We start from the raw sequence: 14,812 nt of genomic DNA on the forward strand, positions 1-14,812 counted from the left end.
CCTGCCTGCCGTAGCTCCTGGACTGCTTTGTGATCCCAGTGGTGATCTTGCTCTCCTGGTTCTTCCTGCTGATCCGGTACAAGGCTGTGCATTTCATCGGCATCGTTGTCTGCATCCTGGGGATGGGCTGCATGGCGGGCGCGGACGTGCTCGTGGGCAGGCACCAGGGAGCAGGTGAGTCTCCAGTCCGCCAGGTTACTTGCCTCTGTGGGTGAGCCCAAGGCAAGACACGGAACATTTGTGGCTCATGGTGCAAACCAGGAACCTGGGCGCCCTAGTGTCTGCGGCCTACTCGTGTTTGTTCCCCTACACCCAGGACAGTGGCACATAGGAGGTGCTTCAGATATGTTTCCTGAGTGAACAAAGGGAGCAAAACACAGCTTTCGTGCCCATTCTACAGGAATTCAGAAACATTCAGACTGTGTTTAAAGCTGGGAGTCACGACCCACTTGGAGCATGTGCTGGAGGCTAAAGCTGCCTGCCCCAGACCAGCTGTTAGAGACAGTTTCAGTGGGTCAGACCATTCCTGAGCCACCGGGACCACCCCCACCCCCCACCTGCCTATGCCTTCTCTCCCAAGTCAGAGAAAGACCGAGCTTTCAAATTACTGAGTGAAGCTAGTCATATAGGCCTACACGTGGTTACTTAAACTTTGAAGAGTAGATTAGGAATACTCGATATTTTTATGAGGGAGAGTCAAGTTCAGTCTCCTCATGCATCTTTTTTGTTGGTTTGTTTATTTGAGGGGAGGGCTTTGGGTAGCAGTCCCTGGTGGCTCAGACAGTAAAGAATCTGCCTGCAACACAGGAGACCTGGGTTCGATCCCTGGGTTGGGAAGATCCCCTGGAGAAGGGCTACCCACTCCAGTATTCTTGCCTGGAGAATTCCATGGACAGAGGAGCCTGGCGAGGTACTGTCCATGGACTCGCAAAGAGCTAACACGACTGAGTGACTAACACTTTCACTTTCAGAGGTAATTACCTTGTAGACCTACACGGTAAGCTTCAACGGTTACTCATTAGAGTGCTATGCTCTTCTGTGGAACACCGATCCAGAATGCTTTCTAGAGGATCACTTTTAAAGCAGTGTAGTTCTTTAAAATATACCCCAATTCCTCAAGCTACAGAAAGTTTCAGAGGGCAGGAAAACAAAAACAAAAGCAATTTTCTTTGTCAGCATCAGAAACAGGATAAAAAGTACAGCTCCGTCAGTTTGGAATTGCCTTTTCCTCGAGGGAATTAGGGATAAAAAGTTAAAATTGGGGCATTTCTCTCTGAGACTAGGTCATAGGTAATACCTGAAATGAACATCATTTATGTTTTTAAGTTGCACCGTAGAATTTTTTGGCTGAAAGGGACCTTGTCTGGCAGCCCTGTATTTAAGACACAAAAAAATGCCAAGACACAGAGAAGCCAAGCGAGCTGCCCAAGGTCACACAGCTGAGACTAGAACAGGCTTCCTTCCCTCTCGCATTGCTGGGAGCTGAAGGTATAACACAGAGCAAAAGAGACAGTCTCTATCCCTTCCAAATGCTGCTTACACCACGTTATCAGTCCCCACCATAACAGATGTGCTAAAAACACATGCACCAGCTCTTCCCAGATTCTGTTCTATGAAATAGTGTTCCATGGGATATTGATAAGTATTACATGAGGAGGCTAGTTTTTGCTCTATTCCCATCATGATCCCAGTGTAGATCATCTCTTTGAACCAATGAGACAGTGTTTTTGTCTGATACAACATGGCTGGTTGTCATAAAGTCACAATTGAATTACCCTTTCTCAGCTTTGCTTGAACTGTGTAAGCACAGACTAAGCAGGAGGTGCCCTTCTTTATGAAAATTTTGCTCTGCTGAACCTCCCCATTCACCCTGGCCATCATTTTGCATCATAGTCAAGGAAGACAATTGTCATAATAAATCTAAGCATTTACGCCCCAATGTTAAACTGACTTGATTTGATTTCATTAGTTTGTATTCACTAATCCTGTAAAAAAAAATTTTTTTTTATTCAAGTAAAGTGTTAGGAAAGGAGTACTAGTACTATTTAAGAAAAATAAAGTAAGTCCATTTGGGAGTCTTTCTAAAGTGGTCATTCTTTAAAAGAATGAAACGCGCGGGAGCAGTGTTTCATCTTTTGGTGTGACTGTTTAAGGCCTATAGCTTCATTCCTGTTGTAACATATGAAGGCCCAGTTTTAACAGAATTGAATTTTATCATTGTTGAATACCATCCATGCTCACATAATGGTGCCCACGTATACGGCATGATGTTCTGAGGGCAGCCCAAATTTAGGATCCAAGGGCACATTTTATAAAGCAATGATTGGACACATCTTATGTCTCTAAAAATATTAAATTAGGCAGTAACTTAAGCTATCATATGAAATATTCTGAAAAGAGAAAATAACACACTGGTTTTGAAGACAATATAAGCCTCGTGTGCATCATTATCACAAATGTTCCATTGGTTACCCTAACTGTAAGAGCTGGTTAAATTGCATTAATTAGCCAGAGCCAGAACTTTTGTAAAATCCTTCAAGCACTCACCAGAACTTGAATCAGGCATTCAACTCGATATAAAGTGTCATCACTCCATCAACAGCTTTTTGCAGAAAAAGAGGATGACTGACTTAGTCCTTTTTATATTGCTAGTCCATGGTTCTCCTTAGCTTGGGATTTTTAAAATTCTGTCCTCAAGGACATTTTTTTCTTGACTTGATCTGTTACCTCTTTATTTTATTTTTTAAACCTTCAATTTTGTATTGGAGTATAACCAATGAACAATGTTGTAATAGTTTCTGGTGAACAGTGAAGGGACTCAGCCATACATGTAACATATATCCATTCTCCCCCAAACGTCCCTCCCATCAGGCTGACACATAACCCTGAGCAGAGGTCTATGTGCTACACAGTAGATCGGTCCTCAAGGACTCTTGATATTGGCCATGGAGACTGCCTTGGAGCCTGCAGAATGGTCTACAAAGTGGGACGGAAACAAAAACACATTCCAGTTCTATGCTTGTCTTGGGACCAACTGATCATCTACTACAGGTGCTCCCAGGCTGAACTCAAGGGCGATGTCTTTTCCAAGTTTGTCAGTGAACCTCAGGGGGCCTAGTATGTGCATTCATTCTTTGCCACCTTCCTCTAGCCTCACAAGCCTCCTCTAAGAGATCAGCTCTGCATTTACTGACACCTGCGGGAAAGACATGCGAGAAAGTGGCTCTTGAGAAAGTGATAGGTGTTGGAGGGTGTAAAAATGATTTAGTAATAAGGGCAAAGAGGTTTCTCCATGATATTTCTACTTTCCTTGGAAAATGTATGAATATGTAATATAAGGGAAGGTTAGAAAATAATAGATTTAAGATTAAAACTCAATTAAAATAGATTCTTGTCATAAAATGTATTTCTTACTCTTCAAAATATCTCCTTTCTATAACAATGCATTTATATTGCATCTTATAGTTCACTTATCAAAGATGTTAGATAACATAATGACACTTTTCTTTATTACCAGATATAACTTTATATTTATTTCAAAAGAGAGAAAATATTTTCAAGGAATTAGATAATTAATCTTAATTTTAGAAGATGATAGTTTTATTGGTGCCAAGTACTTTCCTATGCATCATCTCATTTTATCCTCTTAATTAGGCAAAGAAAGTATTTTTATTCTCACTTTTGCAGTTGAAGGAATCATGACTCAGGGAAGGTAAGAAACTTGTGTAAGGGCACACCACTACAAAATTGTGTCATAGGATGTGAAATCTTTCTGCTACACCACTTAATACTTATTTTTCCATAATTGTGACTCTTGTAAAAAATTGTTCAATTGTACTATTGTTCAATTGTAGTAAATTAGGATGAATGACTGTCCCAGGTTGTCCAGAATGGAGGTGTTTCCCAGATGTAGTACTTTCTGTGCTAAAGCCAAGTGAGTCTCAGAGAAACAAAGCAGTTGGTTCCATTTAAAACTCAAAAATGTTCAGTGAGATGGCTTCATTTTCCTAAATTTCATTAGTAGACTTACAACACTCTAGAAGACTATGTTGTTGTTGTTCAGTTGCTAAGTCATGTCCAGCTGTTGGCCACGCCATGGACTGCAGCACGCCAGGCTCTTCTGTCCTCCACTATCTCCTGGAGTTTGCTCAGATTCATATCCACTGTGACAGTGATGCTATCTCTAATTCACCACTTATTCTTGAACTAATGGTAAGTAGTGATTTTAAATAACATTCCCTCTTCTCTCTCTACTACACAGACACAGGTATCCCTCCAAAAATAGTGTTCCTAGTACTTAATGAAAACTTTAATAAGGAAAACCAATTCTTGCAAAGCAATTATGACTAGGTTGTTTAGAAGTAAGAAGCAATCCAAAATGAGAAACGGCCAATCCAAACTGACAGGTGGTTATTCAAAGAGAATGATTGATTCACTCTTTTTAACCACCATTTAGCGAACACTTAATAAGTTCCAGATGATATACTAGGCATTTTACATTATTTTGCATTTTAAAGTCTTATTGACATTATTTTACAGTATCCTCACCATAACCTCATTTTCAAATAAGGAAACTCAAGTCAGAAAGACTCTATGGCTTGCCCATGTTCAACAAGTATTAAGTGATAGAGAGGCAATTAGAATCCATGTCTACCTGAGCTGAAAGATGTCGCCACTCAACGTCTTTACCATGGGATGGAAAAAGAAAGACCTTTTCTGTCAGCTCAACTCATTCAGGCATTTATTGAGAACTTACAATGCGCCAGAATCTGTGCTAGGGACCACACAGAATATAAAACCAAGTAAGTCACGGTAGACCCTTCAACCATATTATGGAAGAAAACAGGGAGAAGGGAAAACATGCAACGTGACAAATAACAGACGTGAAGCAGAATGCAGTGAGGGCCACACACAGGTACAGTTCAGTTCAGTTCAGTCACTCAGTCGTGTCTGACTCTCTACGTCCCCGTGGACTGCAGTATGCCAGGTTTCCCTGTCCATCATCAACTTGCAGAGCTTACTCAAACTCACACAGGTACAAGAGTGTGAAATCCAGAGGAGACAAAGAAGGCATGGGCTTGAATGGATTCCTCATAATTTCAAGTGTCTCCGTTTACCCCAAGTCTGCAAAACATTATCACTCATTGTGGTTTCACCCATAAATGACACATTTGCTCAATATAATTTTCCCTGTGAACATTCAGAAAAACTGACTCAACCATGTTAAATATCTATTGCATTAATAGGGCATGTTATAATTTCCAGTTACCTACAAATTGCATTATATCAAACACTTCATTTATGATATGGTTAGATAAAATCATGTCCTGGTTAGTTCAATTATATTTAATCATCTAAAATTTCACACATGCTCTATGTGTAAGTATCTACTGTCAAATGATTTAAAAACTAATAAATACATTTACTGGTAAAATATTAATAGATAGTATTTAATCATTTTGTCCCCAATAACTTAGGAAATACTTCTGAACTTGCAGTTACACATCATTGTGTCATTATTAACAAAAATTATGACTGAAAAATTCAAAGTACTGGGGAGTAGATGCCACATAGTCAAAGGCTTAACAGAATAGACCATAATGAAACAAATGTGGAGTTTGAAAAAGATTGGTGGGACTATTCATGGAAACAGTGCAGCCTTATTTTAAGACTTTTAAAAGCTGGACTGATGTTTCTCTAATTTCTATTTAAATATTTCATTATAATTCAACTTTCCTGAATCCAGTCATATAAAATTAATTTCATTAACCAAGAATTCTACCAAACAGCATTTCCACACTTCACTAATACAACAATAATTGAGATTCATAGTAATGGCCCCATGTCACCACAAGATTCTGAAATGACTTCTTCTTGAAAAGTGACTGAATAATGTATGCTTTTTATTTTATCAGGTATTCCTCAAATGAACTCCTTAAAATTATGAGTTCTGTCATGATTTTCTAGTTGACACATAAAAGAGGGTTCAGGATGGGGAACACGTGTACACCCGTGGCAGATTCATGTTGATGTATGGCAAAACCAATACAATATTGGAAGTAATTAGCCTCCAATTAAAATAAATAAATTTATATTTAAAAAAAGATTATTCAGTTTTGTAAGTTCATTTGTATCATTTATTTTTAGATTCTACATATAAAAGATGTCATATGATATTTCTCTTCTGTCTGACTTACTCCAGTCAGTAGACAGTCTCTAGGTCCATCAGTGTTGCTGCAAATGGCCTTATTTCATTCTTTTTAATGGCTGAGTAATATTCCATTGTGCGTATATGTGTGTGTGTATATATATATATATATATATATATATATATACACACCATATCTATCACAACATTGTTAATCAGCTCTACCCCAATGCAAAATGTTTTGGATGTTAAAAAAAATAAAAATTAAATTAAAAAAAGAGATTAATCAGGTTACTCTGTAACATCAACATTAATTTCCCCAGAAGTCACACCCAGGACACAGCCCTGAGGTTTCTTGGAACCTCATCACGTTCTTGGGTCATCTGCTCTCCAGGAGCCCAGTGAGGGCTACTAGCCCTTGCTGATCCAGACTCTCAGCTCCATTCCCTTGAGAGTGACCCCAGTAAGCTCTCTAGCCTTTCAAGCTATCGTCTCTCTCTCTGATCCTTACTAGGAGTGGAACTTGTCTTAGAAAAAGTGACACTAATTGGAGTAAATATCCCTGGAGGTGACCACAGAGGCATGAGATCTCTCCCCATACCCCACCCAGATTATTTTATGGGAAACCTCTTTGTGGAGTGTGGGCAGTGCTCCCAACTCTACAGAGATAATCTGGTTCTGCAGTTTTAGTTTGTTCCAGCTAAGCTCTAGGGTGAGTCTCTCCCTTAGAATCTCAGTAGACAGAGTCCCCTCCCCAGCTTGCACCTCTTCTGCCCCAGAACTTCACATCTACTGAGCGCCCATGAGCCAACTACATAGGTCAGAGTTGGGGACCACTTGGGTACAAGCTTACTATGAGGCCTCCGGTTGCTGATTCCCACTATCCTTCCCTGACTTCACACTTCCTGGAGTAGAAAGAGTTGGCCTAATTATAGGAAATAGTTGGGTACATAATTTATGAGAGATTGGACATAAACTAAAACTAGCCAAAATTGAATTTAGAACAAATAGATACTTTTTATGAAAGAAGAAAAATATTGATGTGATAATGAATTACATATATTTTCACTCTTCTGTTGCTTACTTTAGGGGAGTTGAAAATTTCAACCCATAGTCCATTTCAGACTATGAACTTTTCAACCCATGGACAGAAGACATGGGACTTTTCTGAGACAGTACAATCCAGAAGAAACTAGTCCCTCTCTTAGCTAGGGAAGACTTCTTATTGGGTAGACATAGCAACCTTTTTACATCACAACGTATCTGAAGTACACATAAACAGACCACTTAATCTCAGCAGGCAAAATACAGAACTTCTATAAAAATGTCAGAATAGACTAATCAAGTGTGTTAGTTCCTCAGTTGTGTCTGACTTTTTGAGACGGCCAGTCTCCTCTGTCCATGAATTCTCCAGGCAAGAATATTGGAGTGGGTAGCTATTTCCTTCTCCAGGGGATCCTCAAAACCCTGGGATCAAACCCAGGTCTCCCTCATTGCAGGCAGATTCTTTACAGTCTGAGCCACCAGGAAGCCTCAGAATAAGCATAGGAAGCTGATTTTGCTAGGGCCAAATTCTTGTTAGGGTTTAATAAAGCTTCCTTTTTCTTTTTCTGTTCCTAGGGGAAAATAAGCTGGTGGGGGATCTCCTGGTCTTAGGAGGAGCCACACTGTATGGTATCTCTAACGTCTGGGAAGAATACATCATCCGAACTCTGAGCCGAGTGGAATTCCTGGGAATGATTGGACTCTTTGGGGCGTTTTTCAGTGGAATTCAGTTGTGAGTAAAATATAAGAAATTCAGGCAGTTGACACTCTTAGAGCTTATTTTTTAAATGTTTTTCACTTAGGTTATGGCTGCTCACTTTATTTTGTAAAAATCAGAGCTAGAAACCTGTCACCAACCTCCCATATGAAATCTGAAAACTCAGTATCGTTATTAATAAATTTCTTCCAAACTAAATGAATTTTTAGTGAATTTATGTAATGGACTTTGAAGATAATTTATAAGAAAGCATTAAAAGTACATTGATTCTCCCAAACCAGCCAATGAGGTTTTATTAATACTTAGAGAAATAGGAAAACCAAGTGTAAATGCCATGATTTGATGCACTTCCAAAAAAGGGCATTCTGTTTACTAGTGACAACTAGTATACTAGTCTTTTACTAGTAATCACAACTAGAAAACTTAGAGTTTAAATTTGTCCTTTTATAATTTCTTTTATTGCTCATGGGTTTGCACAAGTGAACCACATTTCCAATTCATTTCTTAGGGAATTTCCTGGCAGTCCAGTTGTTAGGACTTTTACTGCCATGCCCAGTGTTCAATCTCTGGTTAGGGAATTAAGATCCCTCAAGCCTCATGGCTCAGCCAAAAAAAAAAAAAAAAACAGCAGCAACAACAAAAATTCATGTCTTAGAAACTAGAAACTTAGTGTTTCCATTTTCCTTAAATGGGTCAAGATAGAAGACAGGCATTCACTAAGCATCAAAAAGTCAGAAACAACGAGCTTTCAGTAATTCTGGCCTTGGAGTATATGTCATCACTGACTAGGGCTCAGAAGTTGCTATGGAATAAGTGTCAAGCAAAGCCTAATTTTTCATCAATAAAGGCCATGTATTTTAGCTTCACGTAAGAGATAAAGAAGCATAATATATCCTCCTGTCTACTTTCAGCAAATCCTATCTGCAACGCAAGTAATTCTGATTTTCACCACATCACTTTCTACAAGCAGGTTCTTTGTCATTGCGTCTGTGTCTGAAATTTTTTAAGGAGGCTCTTTTGGCATCACTTTAAATCTGTTTTGCAAATAGGCTCTTTCCAAGAATTCTCCAAATTTTGGTGTCCTGAGATACTGGTGGGGAACTCCATAGCAGACAGGGCCAGGAAATGGGAAGACCCTAAGACATTTATTTGGGATTCATTTTGAAAACATGATGGCATTTTAAAGTTTCTAAATTTGGCACTTCAGCTTCGTAAGAGGAAAAGAAATTGCCTAGTTCAACGGTTTGTAACCAACATTTTGTAGATGGATGGCTCATTTTATGGATTATTATTCTTGACTCCAAAAAAAAATATCTTCGGAGATCTAGCACTCATCTGCTTCAGTTATAGACCTTTAGAACTGATGGAGCCCTTCAGAGACACTGCTTCCAAAATCGTGGAAGAGGCGTACAAGTGTGTTTGGCAAATGGGTTACGTTAAGGGTGCAGTAAAACCAAAGTGACACAGGAGAGGGCGCCACCCTCCCCTCCTGGTCCTCTTGCAGAACAGTGGTTCTCAGAGTGTAATTCTCTGGCCAGCAGGACTAGCACCACGTGGGAACTTGTCAGAAATGCACATCCAAGGGCCCTACTCTGATCCACTGAATCAGCCTCTGGAGGGCTGGGGTCCAGGAAACTGTTTTTTTATTTTTCAGACATTTTTGGGTCTTATTATTTATTTTAATTTTGGCTGCATTGGGTCTTCCTTGTGGCGCACAGGCTCAGTTGCACGTGGGATCTTAATTCCCTGGCCAGGGATCAAACTTGCGTCCCTTGCATTACAAGGCAGATTCTTAACCACTGGACCCCCGGGGAAGTCCCCAGGAAACTTTTTTTAACACCCTCTCCAGGTGGTATTTTTGTACATTTAAGTTTGAGAAACACGGCCCTGGAGAGTGCTCAATCGGAAAACTGATTAAACCTGCAAGCCCAGAAATTTTCAAACCTCACCATGTACTTTTGAGAAAGCATCTGAGCGAGAAGTGAAAGCTAGGAGGCAGCCTGGCTGAGAAGGATGGTGGTGGGTCTGCAGGAACCAGTCTTGGGCTGAGCTACCTAATGAAACTAGCCTCTGTGTGATCCAAAGTTATTTTTGGAATTCAATTGATTGCTTCACGATTTGTATAAATCTGGTTAGTGAAAAATGACAAAAGAAGGCTTCGTTGGTCATCAGCTCTGCTTTCTTTCAATCCACAGAGCGATAATGGAGCACAAGGAGCTGTTGAAGGTGCCCTGGGACTGGCAAATAGGTAAGGGGTTTGCTCGCCTGAGATGCTGTTTTTAGTAAACCAGGAAAATAACCTTTGGAGAGTGACTGGGGTGGTGACAAGGCACCCGCTGGGAAAGGACTTAGACTGCAGGGGGACAAGAGAAAATGAAACCACCCTTGTCAATTTGGGGACTCTCACCCACTAGAGGAGACTGAACTGTATGATTCATAATGTTTCTTAATTGAGCCTCTGCCCATTATCATTGTCAAGATGCCATTAGTGTAGACACAGAAGTGTGTTTTTAGGTTAAAGACCAACCAGAAAGAAAAATGCCCCGAGGTGCTGGTGAGACGCAAATGACAGCAATTTGTTCTAGCTGAGAAACGCAAAACTGATGTGATCATTAAAAAGTGACACTTTACTAAAGGGAAAAAGAACTGAACTTAACAAAAAGGCGCAAAAGAAAACAATGCGATGGGCATTCTGAACCCATAAAAACCTTTTCAGAAGGGAGCAGTTTGCTCAAAAGACACGGTTAATTGATCTCCAAATGGACTCAGTGGAAAAGAGTAGACACGCTTTGAGCTCCTTCAGTCATCCAGGGCAGCTATGTGCCACCTGTTTCGAAAGTCACTTTTTTCTTATTAAAAAAAAAATAAAATTAGGACAAAGAGTTAAGATCCTAGGTGATGCTCTGATAATGATCACTCAGCAAGCCTTGGAAGGGACTGACATTTCGCACCCTCAAATGCCAGGGAGGGAGCCCTGAAACCTCCCCTCAGTGTCTATAACAAGACACTTGGGTTCCAGCACTGAGCACAGAGGTTGGCTTATGGGGGTGCTTGGAAAATGCATGCCCGATGAAAGCAAATGGGAAGTGAAAATATAGATGGTTCGCCACTCCGAAGCAGACTGTTCGAGCCATCCCCAGCTTACATGGGCGTTCATAGAACTAACGGTGATGGTGGTGGTGGTGGTTTAGTTGCTAAGTCGTGTCTGACTCTTACGACCCCATGGACTGTAGCCCGCCAGGCTCCTCTGTCCATGGGGATTGTCCAGGCAAGAATACTGGAGTGGGTTGCCATTTCCTTCTCCAGGGGATCTTCCCAACCCAGGAATACCAACTCAGGTCTCCTGCATTACAGGCAGATCCTTTACCGGCTGAGCTACAAGGGAATGGCTCCCGTCAAATTCTGCTTTTCTGAACAAGGACAACAGAGACATAAAGCTCCCTGCACCATTTACCTGCCTCTGACCCTGAAGCGTCCAGGGTTGACTAGCTGCTGACAGATTCCCTCTGAAGACACAGCAGGCACTTCAGAACTATGCCCACTCCCCTGGGGTTCTCTCTAGTGACTTCAAGGGCTCCCCAGCCCTTGTGTCTGTCACAGTCGGCCGTTTAATTTCTCTCGAGTTTTGCTGTAAAATGACACAATTAAATGAAAGTCAATAAAGAAAAGGGATTGTAGGGAGGAGAGGAAGGCAGCTGAGAAAGGAAGCTAGCTACAGGTTACAGCCTCATGGCCTCTGTGAGTCTCAGAGCCAGAATGTCAGCTGTGCTTGGTAACACTTCACATGCAGGGGCCCATGAGCATAAATTAATTTTATATTAATAGTAGTAGCACTAATAAAAAATAATTTGTCCTCCAATTATGCAGATGTCATGTGCATGTCCACCAAGCTCTGTTATAATTCAGTGTTAGTTAAATGTGTCATCAGAGCACACTGAGCTCTCGTATTGCCATGAAAATGTCAGTTCCCTGTGGTCCAAGATGATGAAGGGCCGTGTAAAAGGAACACATTATAAAGCCATTTGTTTAATTTTCCTGATTGGAAATGAATCTCAAATGGTCTAGAAAAGGAACCAAATAATCATCTTTTCTTTCTGAAGCGTGGATAAGGGTCATCTTTGTCCTCCTACCTCATCCCGACCTACTACAAGCTTCTAGTGCTTAGCTCAGTTCTAGGCACATAAAATTTAATGAACAAGTGTTTTTTTAATGAGTGGATGAATGAATGGCAAGCCAAGGAGACAGGCTTGTATTGCTGTCTCTCAACTTACAAAAACGTAGACAAAAGGGAAAACAGTGGAAACAGGGCACGGGGCTTAGGCTTGGCTTTGACGTTTCTCTCTGGGAAACCAAGAGATGGCATAGCAGCTACTGCAATTCATGGGCCCTGGAGGCAGCGAGACACCCAGGGGGACGGACCTCCCATCAAGGCCTGCCCATGTGCCGTAGGAAGTCACCCTAGAGTGCCAAGCTCTGATCAGTGTGCCTTAATTGACGGACCCAAGATCCAAGACTCTCTTTATCTCCAACCAGTGATCCCATCACAGTCTCTTGCACAGCTCCTGTGGTTGCCATTTTACCAAAGTAAAAACATTTTTTGTTCTGTGGACCAAATGGGATAATAAACATGTTTTATATTTTCTGGATTCGGAAAGCACTTTTTAACAGCTTCTGATATTTTTTAATAACATTGACCAATTGCAAGATACAAAGAGTAACTAAAAGCAAGAAGATAACAGTCTTTGATGCTGTTTGTTTTTATTTCCTTATTTTACTCTACTGCACAGAAAGACTGGGGCTGGTTATGTAATTATGAAACTCAAGTGAAATGTAGGACCTTATAGAGCTAACATGGTCTCCAGTGGAGCAGACGTGTGCGAAATCTAATAATTAGCTTAAGCATTTGCTTTATCCCATTTGCCATTGTGTTGAAGGACAAGTGTTAGCTGATGTGCAAGTCCACTGTCAAAGGAGGGGAACGTGACAGGCAGGTCACCCAGTACCGATTTGTGGTGTGCTGGTGCTGGTGGTATTGGAGAAGGAAATGGCAACCCACTCCAGTGTTCTTGCCTGGAGAATCCCAGGAACAGGGGAGCCTGGTGGGCTGCTGTCTGTGGGGTCACACAGAGTCGGACACGACTGAAGCGACTTAGCAGCAGCAGCAGCAGCAGGTGCTGGTGGTGATTTAGTTGCTAAGTCGTGTCTGTCTCTTGTGACCCCATGGACTGTAGCCTGCCCGGCTCCTGTGTCCATGGGATTCTCCAGGCAAGAATACTGGAGTGGGTTGTCATTTCCTTCTCCAGGGGATCTTCCAGATCCAGGAATTGAACCTAGGTCTCCTGCACTGCAGGCAGATTCCTGCATTGCAAGCAGATTCTTTACTGACTGAGCTACGAGGGAAGCCCCTGGAGCTTCACTTTTCTTGCCATGGGCAGAGATTGCTTTGGTTTTGATTTTGTCCTGGAGGCCACAACAAGAGATTTGATCTTTCCCTGAAGATGCAGTAATGGGACCACAAAGCAGAGAAAACCTTAAATATCATTAAGAATAGTATAGCCTTTCTTTTTGCTGATGCTGAACTGGAGGCTGGGGAACTAAGGCTGCTTCACTGGACTCATGGCTGCCTGTGGGGGGGCTAATTGCAACCTCTGAGCCAGCCCCCCAGCCTGGCACCTTAGTACCTATGTCCTGATATCATCATACCTCGCCTTTATTTTTAAGAATTAAAAATGATATTTTAAAAAATCTAGTCAAAGGAAAGTAAAAGAATACCAGTGGGATCCCAAAGAAAATGATGAGATAAAATATATGCAGCAAACACAAACATATACTATATACGTGTGTATACAATATCCATTACAAATAAACACGTATATCCCATATCACATGATATATCATGCATAACAATGCATTCTGTATATATCCCATATAAAATGAGATGCTCATTACAGTCAAATAGAATGCTTCATCCAAGTCCTATTTCTCTTCATAATAATTAAACAATATAGGTTAGTGGTATGCACTCAGAGTTTAAAGTCAGGCAGCCTGAGTGACCTGAAGGTGAGCTACTCGACCTCTATAAGCTTGTCTTTTGCCTACCTACTCACAGATTTGTTTCTTACCCTTACTGTGCTGTGCACTGCAGAGACTGACCGATGCAAACAGTGCCTCCCAGGCTGGCATGTTATTGACTTCAGCTAGATTGGCCACTCGGAGAAGGCAATGGCACCCCACTCCATTACTCTTGCCTGAAAATTCCCATGGACGGAGGAGCCTGGTGGGCTGCAGTCCATGGGGTTGCGAAGAGTCAGACACGACTGAGCGACTTCCCTTTCACTTTTCACTTTCATGCATTGGAGAAGGAAATGGCAACCCACTCCAGTGTTCTTGCCTGGAGAATCCCAGGGATGGGGAAGCCTGGTGGTCTGCCGTCTATGGGGTCGCACAGAGTCAGACACGACTGAAGCGACTTAGCAGCAGCAGCAGATGGCCACTGGGAGGCAGAAGAAGGAGACTGGAGGGTGGGAGGAAGCAAGCGACCAGGATGTGTCTCCCTGTTTCAGGTCAAGTCTCTAGAAGTGGCCAAGTGTCCTCTGATTACACCTTTGCTGGGCCTCCCTGACTTCTGACCTCTGATAACATGGCCTCCTCCCTGGACCTCTCTGGCCCCAGGGATATGAATAATTTACTGTCTTTACTAACGTCTGGGTTGTCTTACCATCCATCTTTCCCCATTGCCCATTCAAACTCCTTTATAACTTGTACCCCATATTGTATTTCTTCTGTTGAACTTGCTGTGGAGTGTATCTTTATTAACCGATACACTCAATGAGCCTATTTCCTCATGTGTGTAAAGAGGATAACAATAGCAATGGTGTTATACTGTTGTGGAGATTAATGTA

At 41.5% G+C, this 14,812-nt stretch overlaps 1 protein-coding gene across 1 annotated transcript in view; it reads left to right on the forward strand.

The window, feature by feature from the left end:
- The window catches only part of SLC35F1 (solute carrier family 35 member F1), a 419,337-nt gene that overhangs the window by 361,559 nt on the left and 42,966 nt on the right, over nucleotides 1-14,812 (forward strand). The window contains exons 4-6 of the mRNA XM_006071447.4: nucleotides 15-174; nucleotides 7,769-7,925; nucleotides 10,106-10,158. Of these exons, the coding sequence (XP_006071509.1) occupies nucleotides 15-174; nucleotides 7,769-7,925; nucleotides 10,106-10,158 (370 nt within the window). The remainder of the gene's footprint in view (nucleotides 1-14; nucleotides 175-7,768; nucleotides 7,926-10,105; nucleotides 10,159-14,812) is intronic.

The sequence above is a fragment of the Bubalus bubalis genome, chromosome 10, assembly GCF_019923935.1.
Source record: "Bubalus bubalis isolate 160015118507 breed Murrah chromosome 10, NDDB_SH_1, whole genome shotgun sequence".
Taxonomy (NCBI): Eukaryota; Metazoa; Chordata; class Mammalia; order Artiodactyla; family Bovidae; genus Bubalus; species Bubalus bubalis.